General features: G+C 39.2%; 1 protein-coding gene across 1 annotated transcript in view; it reads right to left on the reverse strand.

Moving 5' to 3' along the window:
- LOC126190690 (kinesin-like protein KIF14) overlaps window positions 1-23194 on the reverse strand; it is a 270020-nt gene that overhangs the window by 36370 nt on the left and 210456 nt on the right. The window contains exon 16 of the mRNA XM_049931150.1: window positions 8135-8357. Within this exon, the coding sequence (XP_049787107.1) occupies window positions 8135-8357 (223 nt within the window). The remainder of the gene's footprint in view (window positions 1-8134; window positions 8358-23194) is intronic.

Below are 23194 nucleotides of genomic sequence, written 5' to 3' on the forward strand. Positions count from 1 at the left end.
GAGAAGTGGAATGAGGAGACATACTGCCTGATGACTATGAAGAAATTGATGATATTATTTGTGGAAGTGTAAATCAACTGAAGATTCTGATGAAGATGTTGCAGATTTGGAAACTCTACTTCTTGAAGTTGCTGACTTCTCAAATCAGAATGTTTCCAAGTAAGTATATATAATCTACCATATATTTGCAGAAACTACTACTACTACTACTACTACTACTAATAATAATAATAATATGTAAGCACACATGTAAAATAGTAATCCCATTTTTTTCAGGTCGAGAAATGGAAATGAAACACGGGGAAAAATCCTGTTAGATTACATGGGAGACAGCCAGCACGAAATATATTGAAGTGGCTCCAGGTCCCATGAAGCATAGTGTAAGGAACGTAAATACTGTGCAGTCAGCATTTGAATTATTTATGAAAGCCAGCATTTTCCAGATTATTTTGGAATGGACCAACAAAGAAGGTAACATTACTTTCAGTAACAAATGGACAGATCTTGATACAGAAGAATTTGAATGCTTTCTTGGCCTGCTTATTCTTGCGGGATTGTACAAAGGTCACAATGAGGGCATAGCGAATTTATAGAATAAAGAGCATGGTCGACCTATTTTCAATGGTTCTATGGTTGGTTGGTTTGGGGTATAAAGGGACCAAACTACAGGGTCATTAGTCCCTAATAGTTCTACGGCTAGCAACTGCTTTACAGAAATATCACACTGTATTCAGTTTGATGATGCTCAGCACCAGCGACAGAATTGTAGCTCTGATAAATTGGCTCCTATAAAGGATTTATTTGAACAATGGGTAAGCACATTACATGCTCCATACGAACCACACGAGAATATTACAGTTGATGAACTAATGGTAACTTTTAGGGTTAGGTGTCCATTTTGCCAATACATCCCATCAAAACCTGGAAAGTGTGTTATAAAGACACGGGCTACATGTGACAGCACTAATTACTATGTCACACACCTGCAGGTTTACACAGGGGAGGGCGAAGGCCAGCCTAGAGAAATAAATCAGGGAAAAAGAATGGCGTTAGAATTGACAGAACATTTGTCTGGGAGGGGTTGGTTGGTTGGTTTGTGGGGGTTAAAGGGACCAGACTGCTACAGTCATCGGTCCCGTCTGGGAGGGGAAGAAATATCACAACAGATAATTTCTTTACGAGTTTGGAGTTAGCAAAGGAACTGGAATGGAAACAAATGACTCTGTTATGAACATTTAGAAAAAGTCATTGTGAACTATCTGCAGAATTTATCGAAGCAAGGGGAAGAACTGCAGCTTCAAGTCTCTTCGGATTCCAGGAATCAGCTACAATAGTCTCCTATTGCCCAAAAAAAGGGTAAGATAATGACACTGCTGAGTACTATGCATTTCAGAGAGGAAACGGGTGATGGTGAAGCAGCAAAACCTATTATAATCCAAGACTATAATGCAGCTATGTCAGGTGTAGACACAATGGACAAGTTGATCAAGACCCACACCACAAAACGTATGACAAGAAGATGGCCCATGGCTATTTTTTATAATACTTTGGATATTAGTGACCTAAATGCTTTCATAATTTGGCTGGACTCAAATCCTGATTGGAATAAAAAGACAGACTACAAAAGAAGATAATTTCTTTTGCATCTGGGAATAAGTCTAGTGCAGAAAAACAGAAGTCAGCACAGCAAAGCTTCTCTTCCTCGTCCCCCTCCTTCAGCTAAAGCGCATTGGGGGAAAAATGTGGACGGTGCTCCCTACGCAAATGTTCAGTGCATAGAAAACATTCAGAAACATGCAGAAGATGCTTTGTTTTAAATGTAAAGAGTTGCTTTGTTTTAAATTTAAGGATCTATAAGATCAAGAATAAAGACAAGATCTGTAAGTGCTTATATACATAGTTTACATGGTTTCAATCAGTAATGTATGCTTTTATGTAAGTTCATTAAAATAAATAAAATACTGCCAATATATCCCGTGTTAATTACTTGGGGTAATATTGACCCCAGCGGTACTCAGTGTAAAAAAAAAAAAAAAAAAAAAAAAAAAAATTCTGGTAGTAGGAGGGTTAAGATTGTTATTCTTTACGTTAACGGCCTGTGCCTGTTTTGACACTTCTGTAGCTTGGGCCTTCATTTTGCAGTCATATGGAAGTCTTACCTAGTCAAGTGATTGTAGTTCACTGGATCACAATGCAAACCTGTTCCTGATATTATTAGTCTGCAATGGGATACTGGTGTCTAGATGCAACTGATTCATCATTTGGTAATTCTATTTTGGGGTAACTAAATATATGAAGGCATTAATGGATAAGACTCTGATTTGAATTTCTGCTAAGATATGCTATTTCATTTTTTGGGGAGGGATTAGAAGTCGGTAGGCGTTTACTGAGGAGGATGTGTAATCCACACTGGTTGATAATAGCAGGGTGCTGAGATCACTTTTCTGGGCCTGTGGCAATGAAGCTGATGGTATCCATTCTATAGGATTGATGAAAACCTCTATCCTCTGGCCCACCAGCGAAGTCCATCATGGAGAGATATCTGGCTTTGAGGCTATAATCTTTTGTTCTTCAATCTCAGCATTCTTGATCATCCTTTTCACTTCATACTTCCCTTTCTTTTTATTCTGAATTTATTTTTCCCTCTGTCCATATCCACATATTGTCAATCTGTTCATATCCACATTCCACATATTCTCAATGCGAGACCCTTCCCTTTCCCATTTAACTTTCAAATCCGTTATTGGAATCGGTTGGGACTACAAATTCACCATAAGAAATGGTTCTTGCAAGTACAAATTGTATCTCAAAACCTTAATTGACAAAAGAAATTGAGTAAATGGCAACAAGATACTTTTGGAGTTTTATACTGCATAGCTTTGGATTGTTAATACATGTTAATGATATGCTGAAATGAGGAAGAAATAGTCAAATAGCTCACCATTAAAATAACAGTTATGATGCACTAACATAACATTTGTGACATACTCTGGCAACTGCTAAAATAATATTTGTGACATGCTAACATGACTGTTAAAATAATATTTATGACACAATAACATTATTTAATAATTAGCAAATCAATGAGATGATAAAATGACAAAGTTTGCTAGCTACAATGGTATAGGAGTGAAGTAACATAAAGACATAGAGAGAGCAACAGATGGCAGGAGGGGCACCTGGGGGGGGGGAGGGGGGGGGCAAGGGCCTGAAGTTTTGAGGTGTGTTAGTTTTAAACAGATTGGTGTACCCAAACACACTGCCAGAAGAATCTGCAACACCACAAAATAATTAATGTAGAGTAATGAAATTGCAGGAATACTTTTGTCTATAGGCCATTTAAAATTACTTGATAGTTGACGTCTGTCACATCAGCCGCCAGCTGCAGCTCTGTTATAGGTTACACACAAGCACGGCAAGTCACTTCACAGATGTTGTTAATGTGTAATGCGCAGGAATGTTGGAAATGACTGTCCCAATGCAGGTCAGAAATGGGAGATGCTCCGTCAACAGCTAATTTTAAGTGACCAATGACTGAACTGCGGCAAGAGACATGTTTTGTAGACCTGAATTTAAACTCATGCTAACCACAATCTTGTGATGCGTAATGTATCTGAGAAAGTGGTGGTCAACAATCTGTGGCAGAACTAAAATCATGATCACTTTGTTCAAGGCTATTAAAGCTAACCTCTACGAGCAAACTCAAGGCAGAAAAAGTTCAGTTTCAGTGCTAAAAGCAAACTGTAATTTCTTGGTATCACTGGTTACCTGAAACTATCTTATCTGGTTACACGAGATGCTGCATTGCCAACCGATGAGCACCTGGCTGCTGATTATAGATGACACAGGCAAATTCCAGATGAAAAAAATTTACAGGTAGAAAAATAAGTGCTAATGAACCAGTCAATACAATGGTGAAAATGATGTGTCAAATAATTAGAAATAAAAAATTAAATTTAAACCAACTTATTTAATAGAGATGATAATGAAACTATTTTGATTAGACTCAGAAACAAAAACATTTCACAACATTTGACAAGCTTCGAACCTACAACCTTCACCATGACAGGTTCATACATTAACTATTGCACTAAACGACAACGTTGAGATAAGTTTTTTTTTTTAATTTTTGGCTGTGATCACCTAGTCACAATGATGAATTGCAACCTTCAGAATCTCTGTTTCATGCAATGTTACGAGAAGCTTATCTAATTTACGCAGATCTCTGTGACTATGATAATCGCATAAGTGACACAGAATTGTGTCTTGTGTGGAAGTATCCTATTGTGTTTAGCCAGCACTGGGTATGAAACGTGTATTTCATTAGCATCATTGTGTGTGTGTGTGTGTGTGTGTGTGTGTGTGTGTGTGTGTGTGTGTTATTTGTGATGTGGTTATCATGTATGATGAAATATGAAACAAAATCGTCAGACCCATGAATTCGGATCCAAGAACATCAAGAAAGAATGCTGGATAAAGAATTAGAAGTGAACTGACCAATTGTTCGCAGTCTGGCAATGGCAAACAGTTCAGGCATCATGAACGCTCTGATTGGAGGAAACAAGCTCCAATTCGTCAAGTATCAACAATCAACTAATTTTAATCAGACTATAGATAGCACATTTAAGTGAGTAACATTGCAAGATCACAGATTGATGCAAGTAAGAGATAAGCCATTGCAAATGTGAAATGCTGGGACATTAATAACCGGTGTAACTGCAAAAGTGTTGAATGCAAGCGTGTAAATGTTCATACATTGTGTTGTACAGGTGCCGGTTGTCAGTTTGTGGGTTGGAGTTCCATGCCTGTTGCACTTGGTCTGTCAATACATGGACAGTTAATGCAGCTTGTGGATGATGCTGGAGTTGTCCAATGCTGTCCTATATGTGCTCAACTGGAGACAGATCTGGTGATTGAGCAGGCCAAGACAACATGTAGACAGTCTGTAGAACATGTTGGATTACAAAAGTGGTGTGGTGGTGAGTGTTATCCTGTTGGTAAATGTCGCCTGGAATGCAGTTCATGAATGGAAGCACAACCGGTCGAATCACGAGTTACTGCTGCTGCAGATGCAGTATGATGCACCATAGCTGTAAGCCAAACACTATGGTTTTCTCTCTTGGAAGTTCTATGTGGCCATACAAAATCCAGTTCTTTTGCAGCTGCCAGCAGTCATATACAATGGCTACATTCCTGCCAAGTCTTTCTGCAATATTGCAGAAGGAACATCCAGCTTCTCGTAGTCTTATTACACGACCTCATTCAAACTCAGCGAGGTGCTGATAATCGCATCTTTGTTGCATTCTTTACTAACATGAACTCACTGTGTCCAATGTCAAAGATAACACTCACAACCATTAAAACGTGTATTTAGAGTAAATCTGATTTGAGTCTTCATAGCCATGCTAGTATCGCCTCTCTTATGCGACTGGCATGAAATTTCAGATGTAGAAAACACCTACCAGCTTTCGTTTATGTCGCGAAACTACTCCTTGACGTCGCGAAACTACTCCTACTCCTTGATGTCGCAAAACTACTCCTACTCCTTGATGTCACGAAACTACTCCTACTCCTTGATGTCGCGAAACTACTCCTACTCCTTGATGTCGCGAAACTACTCCTACTCCTTGATGTCGCGAAACTACTCCTACTCCTTGATGTCGCGAAACTACTCCTACTCCTTGATGTCGCGAAACTACTCCTACTCCTTGATGTCGCGAAACTACTCCTACTCCTTGATGTCGCGAAACTACTCCTACTCCTTGATGTCGCGAAACTACTCCTACTCCTACTCCTTGATGTCACGAAACTACTCCTACTCCTTGATGTCGCGAAACTACTCCTTGATGTTGCATTTTCATTTGAATCAGTGTATATGTGGTATGGTAGAACATAGGGTAGGTGTACCAAGAATAGAGAACCTACTACTGCATTAATGGGTTAGGAAATAGATTTAAGGATGATGTATCAGGGTTACCCCAAGTTTCCCCAAGTGAAATTCCCTGATTTCCAGACAAGTTTTAGCATTTTTCCCTGACAAATTTTCAGATCTCAAGGGTAAGTAAAGATGTAAATTGGAAAAAAAAGAGGGGGTAAGAACTTCTATATTTCTCCCCCATGTGAGCAAAAATGGGCTTGAGATTGGTAGGTCCGATCCATTAGAGATGTCCACAGAAATGACTTGCGGTTTTGGCCCGTCGTGCAAGTCCACTCGTGGTCAGCTATTCATGTGTCACAGACACCATGTCGATGAAATGAGACCGTGTTGATCAATCCATGCAAAAGGCAACTTGCACAAATACCCTGAGAAACAATACTGATGAGGATAGGTAGAGACTCACCATAAAGATGATCACTGAGCCACAGACAAGCACATAGAAAAGACAGACACACACTCTCACAACTAAATTTTCGGCCATGTCCTTTGTCAGAAAACAAGAGCATACACACATTCACACAGTTGCAACTCATGCAAAACATGACTGCCATCTCCGGCCACTGCATCAATAATCTCTGAGAATCATATCCAAACAAACCATTCCTCTAGTCTCCCTGCCTCTCGTCAGCAGCTGCTAGGCTAGTGGCAAGAAATGGTGGCAGCACTGATTGCAAGCTGATGGGAGTGTTAGGAAGGGGAGAAGCAGCAAGAATGAGGGAATAGAGAAATGGCACACACACTCAGCTGTGCCCAGCGAGCGACAATGCATGAGATCTCAGTAAACAAACCATTTCATCTACCGAGACAAAAAAGAGATTTTTCCAGTGTTTTCAAATTTTCCTGATATTTTCCTGTCACATTTGAAATTCCCTGAAATTCCCCGATTTCCAGAACTTGTGGCAACCCTGTGTATATAGAGGGACAGTATCCCTGAAGAGAAAATAAGGAAAGTTAACAAAACTATTCCACCTACCATGTACAGAAAGGTGAAATACTCTTAGACTTCAGGAAAAGTATAATAATTCCCATTCTAAAGAATGTGGTCTTCACAGGTGTGAATTTTATGAATTACCAGTTTAAAAAACTACAGCTGTAAGATACTAACTTTGGGAAGATCAGTTTGGGGTCCAGAGAAATGTAGGAACATACAAGGCAAATCTAACCATATAGCTTATCTTAGAAGATATATTAAAGGATGGCAAACTTATGTTTATATTGTGAGTTAGTGAAAGTTTTTGACACTGGTGACCTGAATACACTTTTTGAATCCCTGAAAGTAGCAGGTATAAAATACAGGAAGCGAAAGATTACATACAACTTGCACAAAAACCAGACACCAGTTACATGAGTCGAAGGTTGTGAATGGGAAGCAGGAATTGAGAAGTGAGTGAGGCACGGTTGTAGCCTATCCCTCAGGTTATTGAATCTGTACATTGAGCAATCAGTGAAGGAAATGAAGGGATTTCAAAAGGAGATAAAGTTTAGGGAGAAGAAATAAAAACTTTCAGGTTTGGTGGTGACATTGTAATTCTGTTAGAAACAGCAAAGGATGTGGAAGAGCAGTTGAATGGAATGCATAGAGTCTTGAAAAGAGGTAACGAGATGAATATTAACAAAGGAAAAACAAGGGTAAAGGAATGTAAGTGAATTAAATTAAGCGATACTGCAGGGATTAGATTAGGAAATGAGACATTAAAAGTAGTAGATGAACCATATCATTTGGACAGCAAAATAACCAAGGATATAAAACCTGTTCTAAAAGTGGGATTTGTCAACATGAAATATCCATTTAAGTGGCAGGATTCTTTTATGAAGGTATTTGTATTGAGTGTAGCCTTCTATTCACATGAAATGTGAATGATAAGCAATTTATACGAGAAGAGAATATAGAAGCTTTAGGAACATGATGATATAGAAGAACACCGAAGATTAGTAGACTCATGTAATTGTTAATAAACATCAGTATATAAATAGCATGTGAATAATGACTGAACAAAGTGAGTGTGTAAATCAAGAATCATTTGTGAATTTATTCAGTATCATAAGCTGTATGTAAATTTATGCAATTCACAACATTCTGAGTTTTAGCCAAATGACTCTAGCTCAATTATAAAGCCATGCAATGTGTCTTATCATCTTAAAATTGCCACATACTATATGTAAAGTATAGTTACACAGTGCTTGTAAAAGCCTTACCTTCTGATTCTTCCAAGAGAGTGTTATTGATGCTCAGTGATGTCTGATTAAATAGAGTAGAAGCAGAATCATTACTCTCAGTTCCTGTAAGGGTATCATCCAACTGCCGTTTTATTTCACTCATGCTTAGAGATAGTAGATGGGATGATTGATCCTCTGGAGGAAATTCATCACTTTTTTCCCATGATCCATTGCCTCTCTTTAATAGGGCTATGTTTTCACCCTTTAAAAAATGATGGTATATAATTAGCTTCATCCACTACGTCCTTGAAGCAAGATAATGTAAAAATTTTCAGGAAGCACAGAAGCATAAACATCACTTGCACATGAAAATCACTGATATATAATAGGTGACTAATGTGAATTTGCATAAAATATATGGATGTCATTGTTAAAATGACTATAGATCACACAGGCATTTCTTTCAGTAAAATTCATAAACACTAACACTATTTTCACAGTTATATTCTAAACTTCTTATTTCAGCATTAATTCTAAAGTATTGATCAAGCAGAATGGTGTCAACTATGAAAAAAACTTGAACACAACCCATATCCCCATACGATTATTTACTGGTTAAATCTACAGAATGAATAAGGAATCAGGCAATTTAAATTGATCTTAAAACACAAAAACAGAACATCAGTGTTCTTAACAGTAAACACTGTACATAATTTAACAACTTTTCTGTTCCTTCTTACAGTTCCACAGATATGACAAGACCGTTTCATACTGTCCCTATGGATTGACTGAGGAGTGAATGAAATCAGCTCTGGCTTTGTTGCAGGAGCCATTTTGGTGTGTGTTTAAGATGGTTTAAGTAAACCAAAGATCATCAGCACGAATAGTTGTAGACTTCAATCTTCCCACTTCAGATTACATATCGGCTGTCTTAAACTGTGCCATTGGAGTCAGTTTTGAAATTACAGTTTAAGATATTAATATTTTTCCCACAATTAACTCAAATATCTGGAAAAAAAGACATTTACATTGTTTATATTAGCCATATCACACCTGTGAGTGAACGATTATAATTTATTAGAAAAAAATTATTTTTCCTCGCAAAAAAATCCAAACATCTTTGAAATTATTTCTTCAACTAGTTTATCCTGATATTCATCTTCTATAGTTCATGACCTGTCAGAGGGCATCATCTGAGTTTCCAGGAACCTAAACATGCAGCTACTGCCAAGTTTTTTAGGTTTCCAGACTACAGCCGAGCATATGGGCAGATTATCTGAATAGGGCATCATTGGTCATACATGTTATGAAGTTTTTTTGTGATTGAGAAAGCAAATAAAGTTTTCTGCAAGATATTTACAGATCCACTTCGCTTAGTTAAAAACTATAATATTCTCTGTTTTTATTTATTCCAAGGCTAAACTGTCCATCCAGTACCCACAAACATAATGTATCAAGTAAATATTCTAGTTCATCTTATTTTATATATAGTGTTTGTGAGGATGAAATGTCCACATGTTTAAATTCAGGACGAAAACTACACAGAATAGGTAAACTGTGGGGTTAGGTATTCCCTGGAGCTGCTAATAAATTTGTAAACCACGACTAAGACAAATAGGGATGTAAGTTTTATTACTGATACCTGATCTGTGTTTCTTTAATATTGTGCCTGATGGTTCTGAGCACAGTATGCTTGGGTTGTTTATGTTTTTATGGGGTTATGTCATAACTGTGTTTGAATTGCTGATTTTTGAAAACACAAGTAAAATGAGTAAGTGAGAATTAGCCACGAGACTTAGAAACAAAATGACATTAAAAATTTCATATCATTAGTATTTGTAGGATACAGATATGAAGAAAATTTAAACTTTGGCATTATTCTACTATGTAGTTTCCGGAAAACTGCAACTCTTCACACACACAAAACCTCAAATTTAATTTATTGGATTTAGTAAAAAGAGGTAAACAAAAAACACATGTGACAATAGTTATTATTTCCTGAATCACTTCATGTGCATGATAAATAAACTAATGAAAATTGTGATTGGCAGCAGCAAAGTTTTAACAACAACAACAAAATCATGGCACTGGTCCAATATCCAACTGTGCCTGAAATACTTGACTGGCCATGCACACTAAATTCAATGCATAAAACTCTCTTAAACTTTGATGTCAGCCTCTCAGAAAACCAGCCATTTATACCATTATTTGAAATGTTACAGGAGCATATTTGTGAGATATGAAAGGGCAATACTAAACCGAAAAAGACCAAGCTTAGAGCTTAATTTTCATCTTTATTTAGTTCCATGATTGAGTACAAATTTTATGATAATGACAACAAAGCATAAAGCATAAGATGAATTTCGGTGCAATTTCACATGCAATCGACTTTTGTATGGAAAACTGTGAAACATTCTTACCCACAGGGAATTATGTTGAAATCAGGGAAATACCAGGTTCTTTCTTTCCTCCTTGCTTTCCCGGAAGACTGTTTTATTTTGTTCAAACAAATTTTGCAAACCTGTGTTGAGGAATTTTAGAAGATCATGTCCTCCTACAGACCTACTGTCGATAGTTGCACTAGAAACGATTTCTAGAGCCAGTGATATCTCTTTTTGGAAGTGTTGTTCACTATTTCCGCCAGACTGTTCCCACCCAAGTTTTTTCGTAGAGTCCAGAGGGATTCAACTCTATCTAGAATAGAAAATTTCTTATTCATATATATATATAATAGAGGGAAACATTCCACGTGGGAAAAATACATCTAAAAATAAAGATGATGAGACTTACCAAACAAAAGCGCTGGCAGGTCGATAGACACACAAACAAACACAAACATACACACAAAATTCAAGCTTTCGCAACAAACGGTTGCTTCGTCAGGAAAGAGGGAAGGAGAGGAAAGACGAAAGGATGTGGGTTTTAAGGGAGAGGGTAAGGAGTCATTCCAATCCCAGGAGCGGAAAGACTTACCTTAGGGGGAAAAAAGGACAGGTATACACTCGCACACACACACATATCCATCCGCATATACACAGACACAAACAGACATTTGTAAAGGCAAAGAGTTTGGGCAGAGATGTCAGTCGAGGCAGAAGTACAGAGGCAAAGATGTTGTTGAAAGACAGGTGAGGTATGAGCGGCGGCAAATTGAAATTAGAAATTAGCGGAGATTGAGGCCTGACGGATAGCGAGAAGAGAGGATATGCTAAAGGGCAAGTTCCCATCTCCGGAGTTCTGACAGGTTGGTGTTAGTGGGAAGTATCCAGATAACCCGGACCGTGTAACACTGTGCCAAGATGTGCTGGCCGTGCCCCAAGGCATGTTTAGCCACAGGGTGATCCTCATTACCAACAAACACTGTCTGCCTGTGTCCATTCATGCGAATGGACAGTTTGTTGCTGGTCATTCCCACATAGAAGGCTTCACAGTGTAGGCAGGTCAGTTGGTAAATCACGTGGGTGCTTTCACACGTGGCTCTGCCTTTGATCGTGTACACCTTCCGGGTTACAGGACTGGAGTAGGTGGTGGTGGGAGGGTGCATGGGACAGGTTTTACACCGGGGGCGGTTACAAGGATAGGAGCCAGAGGGTAGGGAAGGTGGTTTGGGGATTTCATAGGGATGAACTAAGAGGTTACGAAGGTTAGGTGGACGGCGGAAAGACACTCTTGGTGGAGTGGGGAGGATTTCATGAAGGATGGATCTCATTTCAGGGCAGGATTTGAGGAAGTCGTATCCCTGCTGGAGAGCCACATTCAGAGTCTGATCCAGTCCCCGAAAGTATCCTGTCACAAGTGGTGCACTTTTGGGGTTCTTCTGTGGGAGGTTCCGGGTTTGAGGAGATGATGAAGTGGCCCTGGTTATTTGCTTCTGTACCAGGTCGGGAGGGTAGTTACGGGATGCGAAAGCTGTTTTCAGGTGGTTGGTGTAATGGTTCAAGGATTCCGGACTGGAGCAGATTCGTTTGCCAAGAAGACCTAGGCTGTAGGGAAGGGACCGTTTGATGTGGAATGGGTGGCAGCTGTCATAATGGAGGTACTGTTGCTTGTTGGTGGGTTTGATGTGGACGGACGTGTGAAGCTGGCCATTGGACAGGTGGAGGTCAACGTCAAGGACAGTGGCATGGGATTTAGAGAAGGACCAGGTGAATCTGATGGAACCAAAGGAGTAGAGGTTGGAGAGGAAATTCTGGAGTTCTTCTTCACTGTGAGTCCAGATCATGAAAATGTCATCAATAAATCTGTAACAAACTTTGGGTTGGCAGGCCTGGCAGGCGTGATGGAGCACTTCCTTTCACGCCGATCGCCTGCCACCCTACCTAAAACCTCTTTCCTCATTACCGTAGCCAGCTTCATCCTGACCCACAACTTCTTCACTTTCGAAGGCCAGACATACCAACAATTAAAGGGAACAGCCATGGGTACCAGGATGGCCCCCTCGTACGCCAACCTATTCATGGGTCGCTTAGAGGAAGCCTTCTTGGTTGTCTGCTTGTGTCTGTGTATATGCGGATGGATATGTGTGTGTGTGCGAGTGTATACCTGTCCTTTTTTCCCCCTAAGGTAAGTCTTTCCGCTCCCGGGATTGGAATGACTCCTTACCCTCTCCCTTAAAACCCATATCCTTTTGTCTTTCCCTCTCCTTCCCTCTTTCCTGACGAGGCAGCCGTTGGTTGCGAAAGCTAGAATTTTGTGTGTATGTTTGTGTTTGTTTGTGTGTCTATCGACCTGCCAGCGCTTTTCTTTGGTAAGTCTCATCATCTTTCTGGTTAAATAAATAAATTATATATATATATATATATATATATATATATATACACACACCTAAAAACAAAGATGATGTGACTTACCAAATGAAAGTGCTGGCAGGTCGACAGACACACAAACGAACACAAACATACACACTTTTCGCTTTCGCAACAAACTGTTGCCTCATCAGGAAAGAGGGAAGGAGAGGGAAAGACGAAAGGATGTGGGTTTTAAGGGAGAGGGTAAGGAGTCATTCCAGTCCCGGGAGCGGAAAGACTTACCTTAGGGGGATAAAAAGGACGGGTATACACTCGCACACACACGCATATCCATCCACACATATACAGACACAAGCATCATCTTTGTTTTTAGGTATATATATATATATATATATATATATATATATATATATATATATATATATATATATATATATATATATATATATAAAGACAAAGATGATGTGACTTACCAAATGAAAGTGCTGGCAGGTCGACAGACACACAAATGAACACAAACATACACACAAAATTCAAGCTTTCGCAACAAACTGTTGCCTCATCAGGAAAGAGGGAAGGAGAGGGAAAGACGAAAGGATGTGGGTTTTAAGGGAGAGGGTAAGGAGTCATTCCAGTCCCGGGAGCGGAAAGACTTACCTTAGGGGGAAAAAAGGACGGGTACACACTCGCACACACACACACATATCCATCCACACATATACAGACACAAGCAGACATATTTAAAGACAAAGAGTTTGGGCAGAGATCAATATATATATATATATATATATATATAAAGGGGGGGGGGGGGCATGCCATGAATCTCTCGAAAATGAAAGCACACAATGGCTCAGTCAATAATGACAGCAGCTCTTCTGTTTGCTACTGCACCACAGTAATTCTGTAAACTGATAACAGAGGGCAGCATCTGTCAAGAGCCAGGTCATGCGATGTCTATACACTGTTCTCATACCAAACTAGTCTAGTTTTCAAGTGATAGGTGGCTTGCTAATTGTGAAATATTGCAGCTCAAAATATACTCGGGTGCGGTCTTTTGTGCGCTGCGTCATGACACAAATTGCGCTCCAGTTTAGTTGCCAAAGTGTTAAATCTGGCAGCCGCCCCAAGCACTTTGCACAGAACATAGTTGAATAATTTCCATGATCACCTATCTCTAGCTGTTCATGAAGTGCAGCACTTCAACCTGCCAGCTGATATCCTCCCCAGTGCCAAACAATCAAAATTCCCTTTAACTTTCACAACTTTAGTAAACTGTCGCTTGGGTTGGACACTGGAAACAGGCGAAATTATTTTCTTTCAATGTCTGCTACTTCTACAGTATCACAGTAAAATATTCTCTGTCTTCTCTTAGTAATGGCACCAACTACTCTGAAGGTAATTTATGCTGGGACTGAAATAATGGAACATGTACGACCTCTCCCCCCCCCCCCCCCCCCCACACACACACACAATGACCACTGTCTCCATGTGCAGCAATCTGACTGAATTTAAGTGCTTTCTTGGCCTGCTTATATCTGCAGGAGTATATATAGGGCACATAGCGATGGTATGGAACAAAGAGCAGGTCAACAAATGGCTCTGAGCACTATGGGACTTAACATCTGAGGTCATCAGTCCCCTACAACTTAGAACTACTTAAACCTAAGGACATCACACACATCCATGCCTGAAGCAGGATTCGAACCTGCGACCGTAGCAGTCGCACGGTTCCGGACTGAAGCGCCTAGAACCGCTCGGCCACTGTGGTCAGCAGCAGGCCAACATATTTTCAGTATATTTTGGAACATTGTTCCAGGAAAAACAGAGATCTTTAAAATATTGTAACTTATTTCAATATATACAGTTGTGATTGCATTTAAGTTATTTATTTTTATTTTTAGATGACCGGCTTCGATCTTTTATGATATCTTCACATCATACATTCTATGAATAGAAATAAAACGTAATGCTTCAGTTCCAATCGAGTCAGACTCTAAAATAAAATAATGCAGTAAAGAAATGCAGCCAATATATCCTTGAAGACCTTAGGAACTCTTGGCCCCGAGCGGGTCCATCTGTGCAGGCATGTAGAACATTGTTAAATACAGATTTGCTGCTGATAGTTAAACAGCAGAAGCCCCACCCATTGTGTCTGGCATAACACCATTGGGTGCCAATGGCCATGAGACTTTATTACATTGTGCGAATAACATATATTAGAAGTATAATTATTAGGAGTTTGGTCCTTGGGAAAACAAGGAAAGATATTTTGATATAATAATGAAGAACATGCACTATACAAAGTGGCAAAATAAAGAAACTGTCATTGCCCAATAACAGGACACATTTAAATGTGGGCTGCCCTCTGCAGGGCTTTCTGGTTAATCTAAACGTAGCATAGAGGTTGGTAGGTCAGCTCGGTAACCAAGGAGACGATATATTTTCTACCATTAGCCAAAGCTGTTATGAATTCCCATTAGCAAGAAGGATGCCAGCCAGTATCCATGGAAAAAAAAAAATGTGGAATCGATCAGTAATGTCATCTGCCAGCAGATGCACGTAACCATCTGCAGCTAGTGTAATACACTTATGTAATGCATTTTTTATGTAAATTAGCTGCTTGATATGTAATTATGTTTGCTCAGATGTAAGTGTTCTTTGTTTAAATGGCAGAAAAATACAGACCCAAAACATGAATTGCAAGACACACAGCCACTTTGTACCAGAGGAAGATACATGTATATATGAAGAATGTACTTGATTCTGTATCAAAATAAGTTTGTCACAAATAGCAATAAAGTTAATAACAGTGATAAGGGGGTACAGTAATATCTGTCATATACGGCCATTTGGTAAATATTTACACATGAATGTATAATTTACAGTTTATTATAGCATTACATTTGTATGGACATAACATTTATCATTTAAATGGCTACGACACTGTTTACAAATATAATAATACAATCTTACACTATAGGCAGCAAAATATACATGTAACTTTTACACATATGTAAATCGAATGCATCAAGAATCTAAATAACTTGAGAGCTCAGATAAGTGTTAGTGGTTTTGTCAAAGCAGACAGTTATGCAGAACCGCTTTCACTATACCACCTCACCACAGCTATTAATTTTACCAATCTTTGCAGTAAAGACTTATTGACGTTCTAAAGTCATTCACATTCTTGATGTATGCATTTATTTTACACTTCTGTAAGATTATATTATTATATTTGAAAAACATGCTATTGCCATTTAAGTGATAAATATTATGTCCATGCAAATGTAATGCTATAATAAACTGTAAATTATATGTTCATATGCAAATATTTACCAAATGGTCATATAGGACAGCTCTTACTGTACCACCTTATCATTGTTATTAATTTTATTGCTCTCTGTGACAAACTTATTTCGATCCTGAATCTAGTGAATTCTTGATATATATATATACTGGTACAAACTGGCTGTGTGTCATAACTCTCCTACTCAGTAGGAATCAGCATGTGTTTTGAAAAAGACGATCGAGTGAAACCCAGCTTGCGCTATTCATCCACGAGATTCAGAGGGCCATAGACACGGGTTCCCTGGTAGATGCCGTGTTTCTTGACTTCCGCAAGGCGTTCGATACAGTTTCCCACAGTTGTTTAATGAATAAAGTAAGAGCATATGGACTATCAGACCAATTGTGTGATTGGATTGAAGAGTTCCTAGATAACAGAATGCAGCATGTCATTCTCAATGGAGAGAAGTCTTCCGAAGTAAGAGTGATTTCAGGTGTGCCAAAGGGGAGTGTCGTAGGACCATTGCTATTCACAATATACATAAATGACCTTGTGGATGACATTGGAATTTCATTGAGGCTTTTTGCGGATGATGCTGTGGTATATCTAGAGGTTGTAACAATGGAAAATTGTACTGAAATGCAGGAGGATCTGCAGCGAATTGACGCATGGCGCAGGGAATGGCAATTGAATCTCAATGCAGACAAGTGTAATGTGCTGCGAATACATAGAAAGAAAGATTCCTTATCATTTAGCTACAATATAGCAGGTCAGCAACTGGAAGCAGTTAATTCCATAAATTATCTGGGAGTATGCATTAGGAGTGATTTAAAATGGAATGATCATATAAAGTTGATCGTCGGTAAAGCAGATGCCAGACTGAGATTCATTGGAAGGATCCTAAGGAAATGCAATCTGAAAACAAAGGAAGTAGGTTACAGTACGCTTGTTCGCCCACTGCTTGAATACTGCTCAGCAGTGTGGGATCCGTACCAGATAGGGTTGATAGAAGAGATAGAGAAGATCCAACGGAGAGCAGCGTGCTTCGTTACAGGATCATTTAATAATCGCGAAAGCATTACGGAGATGATAGATAAACTCCAGTGGAAGACTCTGCAGGAGAGACGCTCAGTAGCTCGGTACGGGCTTTTGTTGAAGCTTCGAGAACAGACCTTCACCGAGGAGTCAAGCAGTATTTGCTCTCTCCTACGTATATCTCGTGAAGAGACCATGAGGATAAAATCAGAGAGATTAGAGCCCACACAGAGGCATATCGACAATCCTCCTTTCCACGAACAATACGAGATTGGAATAGAAGGGAGAACCGATAGAGGTACTCAAGGTACCCTCCGTCACACACCGTCAGCTGGCTTGCGGAGTATGGATGTAGATGTAGATGCAGACGCTTTAGGTCTGCATTCTCCTTGTAAGCACTGGCTTGCCCATTTTAGCAAAAAACAATTACATCTGAGCAAATGTAACGATATTTATGTAAAATAACACATTGCCCAAGCACATTACACTAGCTGCAGATCGTTATGTACATATGTTGGCAGATGATGTTAATTACCGATTCCACAATTCCATAGTTACTAGCTGGTGTCCTCCTTGCCAATGGAAATTCCTAACAGCTTTGACTAGTGGTAGAACATAGCTCGTCTCATTGGTTGCCAGGCCAACATCCTACTGACCATATTTGCTTTATGTTTAGGTTTATTATAAGGCCCTGTAGAGGGCAGCGCATCTTTAAATGTACCCTATCATTGGGTAATGGCAAATTTTCTATTTTGTCGCTTTTTATAATGCATGTTCTTCAGTATAACATCAAAATATCTTTTTCTTGTTTTTTCAAGGACCAAACTCCTAATAATTATATTTTCAGTGTATGTTCTTCCCACAATGTAATCACGTCTCTCAGTTATTGGCTACCAATGACATTATTCCATAGACAGTGGGCTGGGCTTCTGCTATTTAAGGTGACTGGTCTGTGAATACCAGGGGAAACCTTGCAAAAATTAGGATTTATAAGCCCATATAATGCTTACTATATTCTAAGACAGGGCTTCACAACATACGTGCTCGCGGAGCAAGCTGTGAGCAGCAAGGTGCGAGCACGGAGCAGCGCGAGCACGCTACCCCCACTACCGGAACAGAGCGGAGAGTGGGGAAAGTCACGTGGGGCACACAACAGCTGCCGCCAGTCAATGTAAATCCGTGGCCACCTGCAGGGATATCACTCACGAATTATTACTGCGACAAATGAAACAAATAAAGGAGAATGTACACATGCCACATAATTTTATTAGCATAGTGTATGCCTCTATATTTGCATTAATTTGTGAACTGTTACACAATAAAACATGTCACTGAAGTGTGGGATTCTCGGTTATCTTGTACTTTTTGCCCTTTACAATTGCGTCTATGTTCGGAGTAATTATTCTTGTGCATTTTAGGCACAGTGTGCAGTTTAAATTTCGATCAGAAAATGCATTTCTCAGGCGCGTCTTGTTACATTTCATTGCAGACAACAGTTGTTCACAAACATACGTGGAACCGAACATTGATATTATTGTAGCCGCCAGTTTGTGCAAACGAGGAAATCTATGCTGAGGGAAGTGTCTGTAGAATTCCAAAATGTTTTTCTTGTTCTGAAATTTGTCTCCATATTCTCTGCCACACTGCAGGTCAATAATTTCTAGTTGCAGCTCAGGATGAATCTCTTCAATATTCACTGAATATGGAAAGGAGAACAGATCAAAATCACTGTCTAGTGCTGTCAGATCTTGAAAGCGTTGATCAAATTCTTCCTTAAGGGCAACTAAACTATGTGAATAACGCTCACAGTTTTTGTGAACATCTTGCATGGATTGTAATTTAGGAAAATGAGCTAGATTTCCTGTTTCCAGCTGACTCACCCAAAGTGTCAATTTCATTTTAAAAGCTCGTATTCGATCTATGAAATGAGTAATTAGCAGATCTTTACCTTGTGGTGAAATGTTCAAAGCATTCAGATGGCTAGTTAAATCTGCTAAGAACGCGAGATCACATTTCCATGAAGGCTCTTTCAATTCAGGAACACACATGTTATTCATTTCCATGAACATATTTATCTCATCTAATAGGCAAAAAAATCAATTTAATAATTCGCCACGACTAAACCAGCGGACCTCACTGTAATAAGGCAGGCTACCATACTGGTTTTCTACATCATCAAGAAAGCTTTTAAATTGTCTGTGTTGTAGCCCATGCTTCCATATTTTTTAGAATGATACTCTTTGCACATAAGTTTTCCTGGTGGATCACACAGTGAACGCCGCTTATTTCATTCGGCACGGTCAGTTTTTGCATTTTCTCCTTCAACAGCGCAACGAAACCTGATTTTTTCCCTGTCATCGCTAGTGCACCGTCTGTAGACACTGAAACTAAAGAATTCCACGACAATCCTATATTTTCAACACTTTCTTCAACACTAATTAAAATATCACCTCCAGTTGCAGTGTTCTTCATGACTACTACATCGAGGAGCTCCTCCCTCACCTGAAGATCTCTATTAACACCTCTAATAAATATGGCAAGCTGTCTGTTCCAGTGATATCAACACTTTCGTCCAGAGGTAGAGAATACGCCATAAAATCTTTGCAGATATTTGCAAGCTGGCTCTGGACGTCGTCTGCCATGTCCTGTATGCGATGCATAATGGTCATGTTAGATAATGGCACAATCAGAAACTGTTCAACTTGAGATGGACACAAATGTTCCGCTGCAGCTACCAAACATTCTTTTTTTAAATCGCCGTCAGTGAAGGGGCACAGGGATTTTGCTAAAAGCAAAGCAATTTTGTAACTCACTCTGAGAGCTGCCTCAGTTGATTTTTCTTCGTCGTGCAGATCTTCTTCGGATAGCTTCCTTTTAAGTTTAATAACTTCCTGTGCACGATCTGGTCCACCACATTTTTCACTTCCGTAGTCTTTCGTGTGGTATGACATATAATGTCGCTGCAAATTAAATTTCCTAAAAGAATTCAGCGTTTTGTGACATACTAAACATTTTGCAACTCCATCTTTTTCTGTAAACAGATACAATTCCTCCCAATGGGGGTTGTACTGCGAAAGCATGGTTGGGGTTATACAACAGTGGCTTGACATGATTCTTAACCAGCGAAGTGACTGTTAGAGCTGATCGTAGTACTTTAAACGTTACACAGTCGCCGCGAATTCAATAGGCACGCTGCGGCCCTATTCAAACGTGCGCGCGCATTTCCCCTCCCTCCCCTCCTTCCCTATTCCGCGACCTTGCACCTGCTTGTGAGCACGTGCCTGAGCAGACGTGAGTACTCGCGCTCAAAACCGGCCAGTTGTTAAGCCCTGTTCTAAGATATCTTTTGGGAACATTTTTACGTATGAACCACAGCTTTAGCTCTCACACTTTTTTTAATTACATTTTTTTGTTGCAAGTGAAATAACCATGCTAATTATTTAGGCCTATCTACATCACAGGTACACATTACTCAAAATACAAAGTAGATGGTTTATTTTTTCCCCTTTAAGTTCTTTACAGTATTATCTTTAAAGCAGGGTATTGAAAAGATGTTGTCATAAATTGTGGTACAAAAAAATTTCAAGTATGGTTATCAAAAATTTTAGAAATGAATTCGGGATCTACTTTTTAGTTAAGCATGTTTTAAGAAAGCATACAAAATTTCAGATTTCTATCTTTAATAGTTTTTAGCTAAAGTGTTCCAGAACATGAAATAATTTACCTTCCAGGAAATTCAAGTTAAAGTTGCTTTTTCTATTAAACTTACATGGCTTTAATGTATCCCAAGTCCATCTTCATCTTGTATCCTGTGTTTTCTCCCTCCCTTCTCTTTTTCACACTTCTACTTCTTCTTCTTCCTCTTCTTTTCATTCTTGCTTCTTTGGTGGCTTCCAACAATGATTTTTCTGCTTTGAAGAGTCTCCTTCGGTCAATGGCTATTAGAGCTCTATGCATATTTAGTCCGCCAGGCACTCCTATCAGTTCCATAACATTAAGCCTTCAAACTGCACCATCATTGAAACATAGAACCGTATCTAACATACCATACTGATATGTCTGCTTGTGTGTGTGTGTGTGTGTGTGTGTGTGTGTGTGTGTGTGTGTGTTTGTGTGTGTGTGTGTGTGTGCGCGCGAGTGTATACCTGTCCCTTTTTCCGCCTAAGGTAAGTCTTTCCGCTCCTGGGACTGGAATGATTCCTTACCCCCTCCCTTAAAACCGACATCCTTTCGTCTTTCCCTCTCCTTCCCTCTTTCCTGATGAAGCACCCGTGGGTTGCGAAAGCTTGAATTTTGTGTATGTGGTAGTGTTTGTTAGTGTCTCTATCAACATACCAATGCTTTCGTTTGGTAAGTTACATCATCTTTGTCTTTATATATACCTATTTTCAAAGTATTTTAGACCTACTAGTACAGTTTTAGGTATCCATTCCCATACACAATTGTTGACATTTTCATTTGGATTTTGAGTTCTACCATGCAAACATTTCTGTAATAATCTTGTGTCACTAAGATCCCCCTATATAGGTTTATGGTTGTAGATCTCACCTTCAGTAACAGCCCTCTGGTAGCCACACCATGAATCACTGCCAAGTGGGCAGAGTGCATGACATGGGTTGTCATCTGTGGAGGATTTATGAAAGAAGGTAGCCCATATTTCCGTTTTCATTCCCTCAAGGTCACTTTTATTTTGTCTTATGGCTTGCCCACAATAATACTGCAACCTGTCTATTTCTTCGTCTGTAAGTCGACCACGTCCACTAATGCACTTACTATCAGCTAATTTCTTTCCCTCAAATTCCTCAATCTTGTACCTACCCTTTTCTGGACATGTCCAACACTTTTCATTTTTCCAATTTTTGTGTTAGCATAAGGTTTGGATTCACACACTTTTTGGCACCCTTTTGAGTCTCCATCTCCTACGCAAGATGTGTACATCACACCATATTTCTCCACTGATCTGTGAAATATCTTCACAACACCTTCAGATTCCAACCCTCCACCATAACCATTAAACTTAATGAAACATTTATGATTTTCAGTTCCACTAGTACAGCCATGACAGTACTTGGTAAGACATTCCACATCACTTTACCAGTGTCCAAGGACGTAGCTCTCACTACACCATTTCGGTAATGATGGCCTCTTCATTGCCAGGACGCATCCAGGGCTGCAGACATACATGTATTGCTGTCATTCATGTCTACACTTTCCTGAACAGCATTTTTCATATTATCATTGGCTACTTCTAAAGTCTGTAGAAGAATTTTATTGTAGCTGTCAGACCTTTCATGAGGAGGTAAGACCATAAGAGCACAGAAAACTTGTGCACTTCTGTACCCTTTGCTACACAGTTCATAGCACAAGCAAGTTTAATATTTGTGTTGTGCACTCTATATTTAGTTATACCACTAGTATAACCACATTCGCTCACATCATGAAAATTACAAACTATTCGTAATTTTGGTGCACAACCTCTTCTAGCATGTACCTCCTCAACTACCTTCACAACAGCAATGCCACATTCCTTACATTGCAAGGCTTTATTTATTAGCACATAGAGCAGAGAGCTCAACAATAACCCAACTTGAATGAATAGTTGGCATCTCTATATTATCATCATTAATACTGTCAAGCCCATTGCCCAAATATTTAATTTTTAGCTTTGAAGCACTTGGAGTGGTTGAAGCTAATTCAAGTGTTGTATCGCATTGTATTTCAGTATTATCAGAGTTAATCTGTTTGGTGAACCAACTCCTACAAAATTTACGTTGCTTAGCAGCAAACTTCTGAATTTATCCCATTGGTTTCAAGTGGAATAAGAAACTCACGTGCACAATACGAAACTCACACACACAATTACTTCCCTGTAAACAAAATATTTGTTCCAAAACAGCAGCAAACAATACTAAACTCTCTGTATAAACAAAAGATAAGCTTTTGCAGGTTAGCCAAGCTAAGGGACTAAAATGTCATAAAAACGAAACAAATGAAAGCAAAACTTTATTTTTAACAGAGCTGACTGTGTGC

This window comes from Schistocerca cancellata, chromosome 6 (assembly GCF_023864275.1).
Source record: "Schistocerca cancellata isolate TAMUIC-IGC-003103 chromosome 6, iqSchCanc2.1, whole genome shotgun sequence".
NCBI classification, from domain to species: domain Eukaryota; kingdom Metazoa; phylum Arthropoda; class Insecta; order Orthoptera; family Acrididae; genus Schistocerca; species Schistocerca cancellata.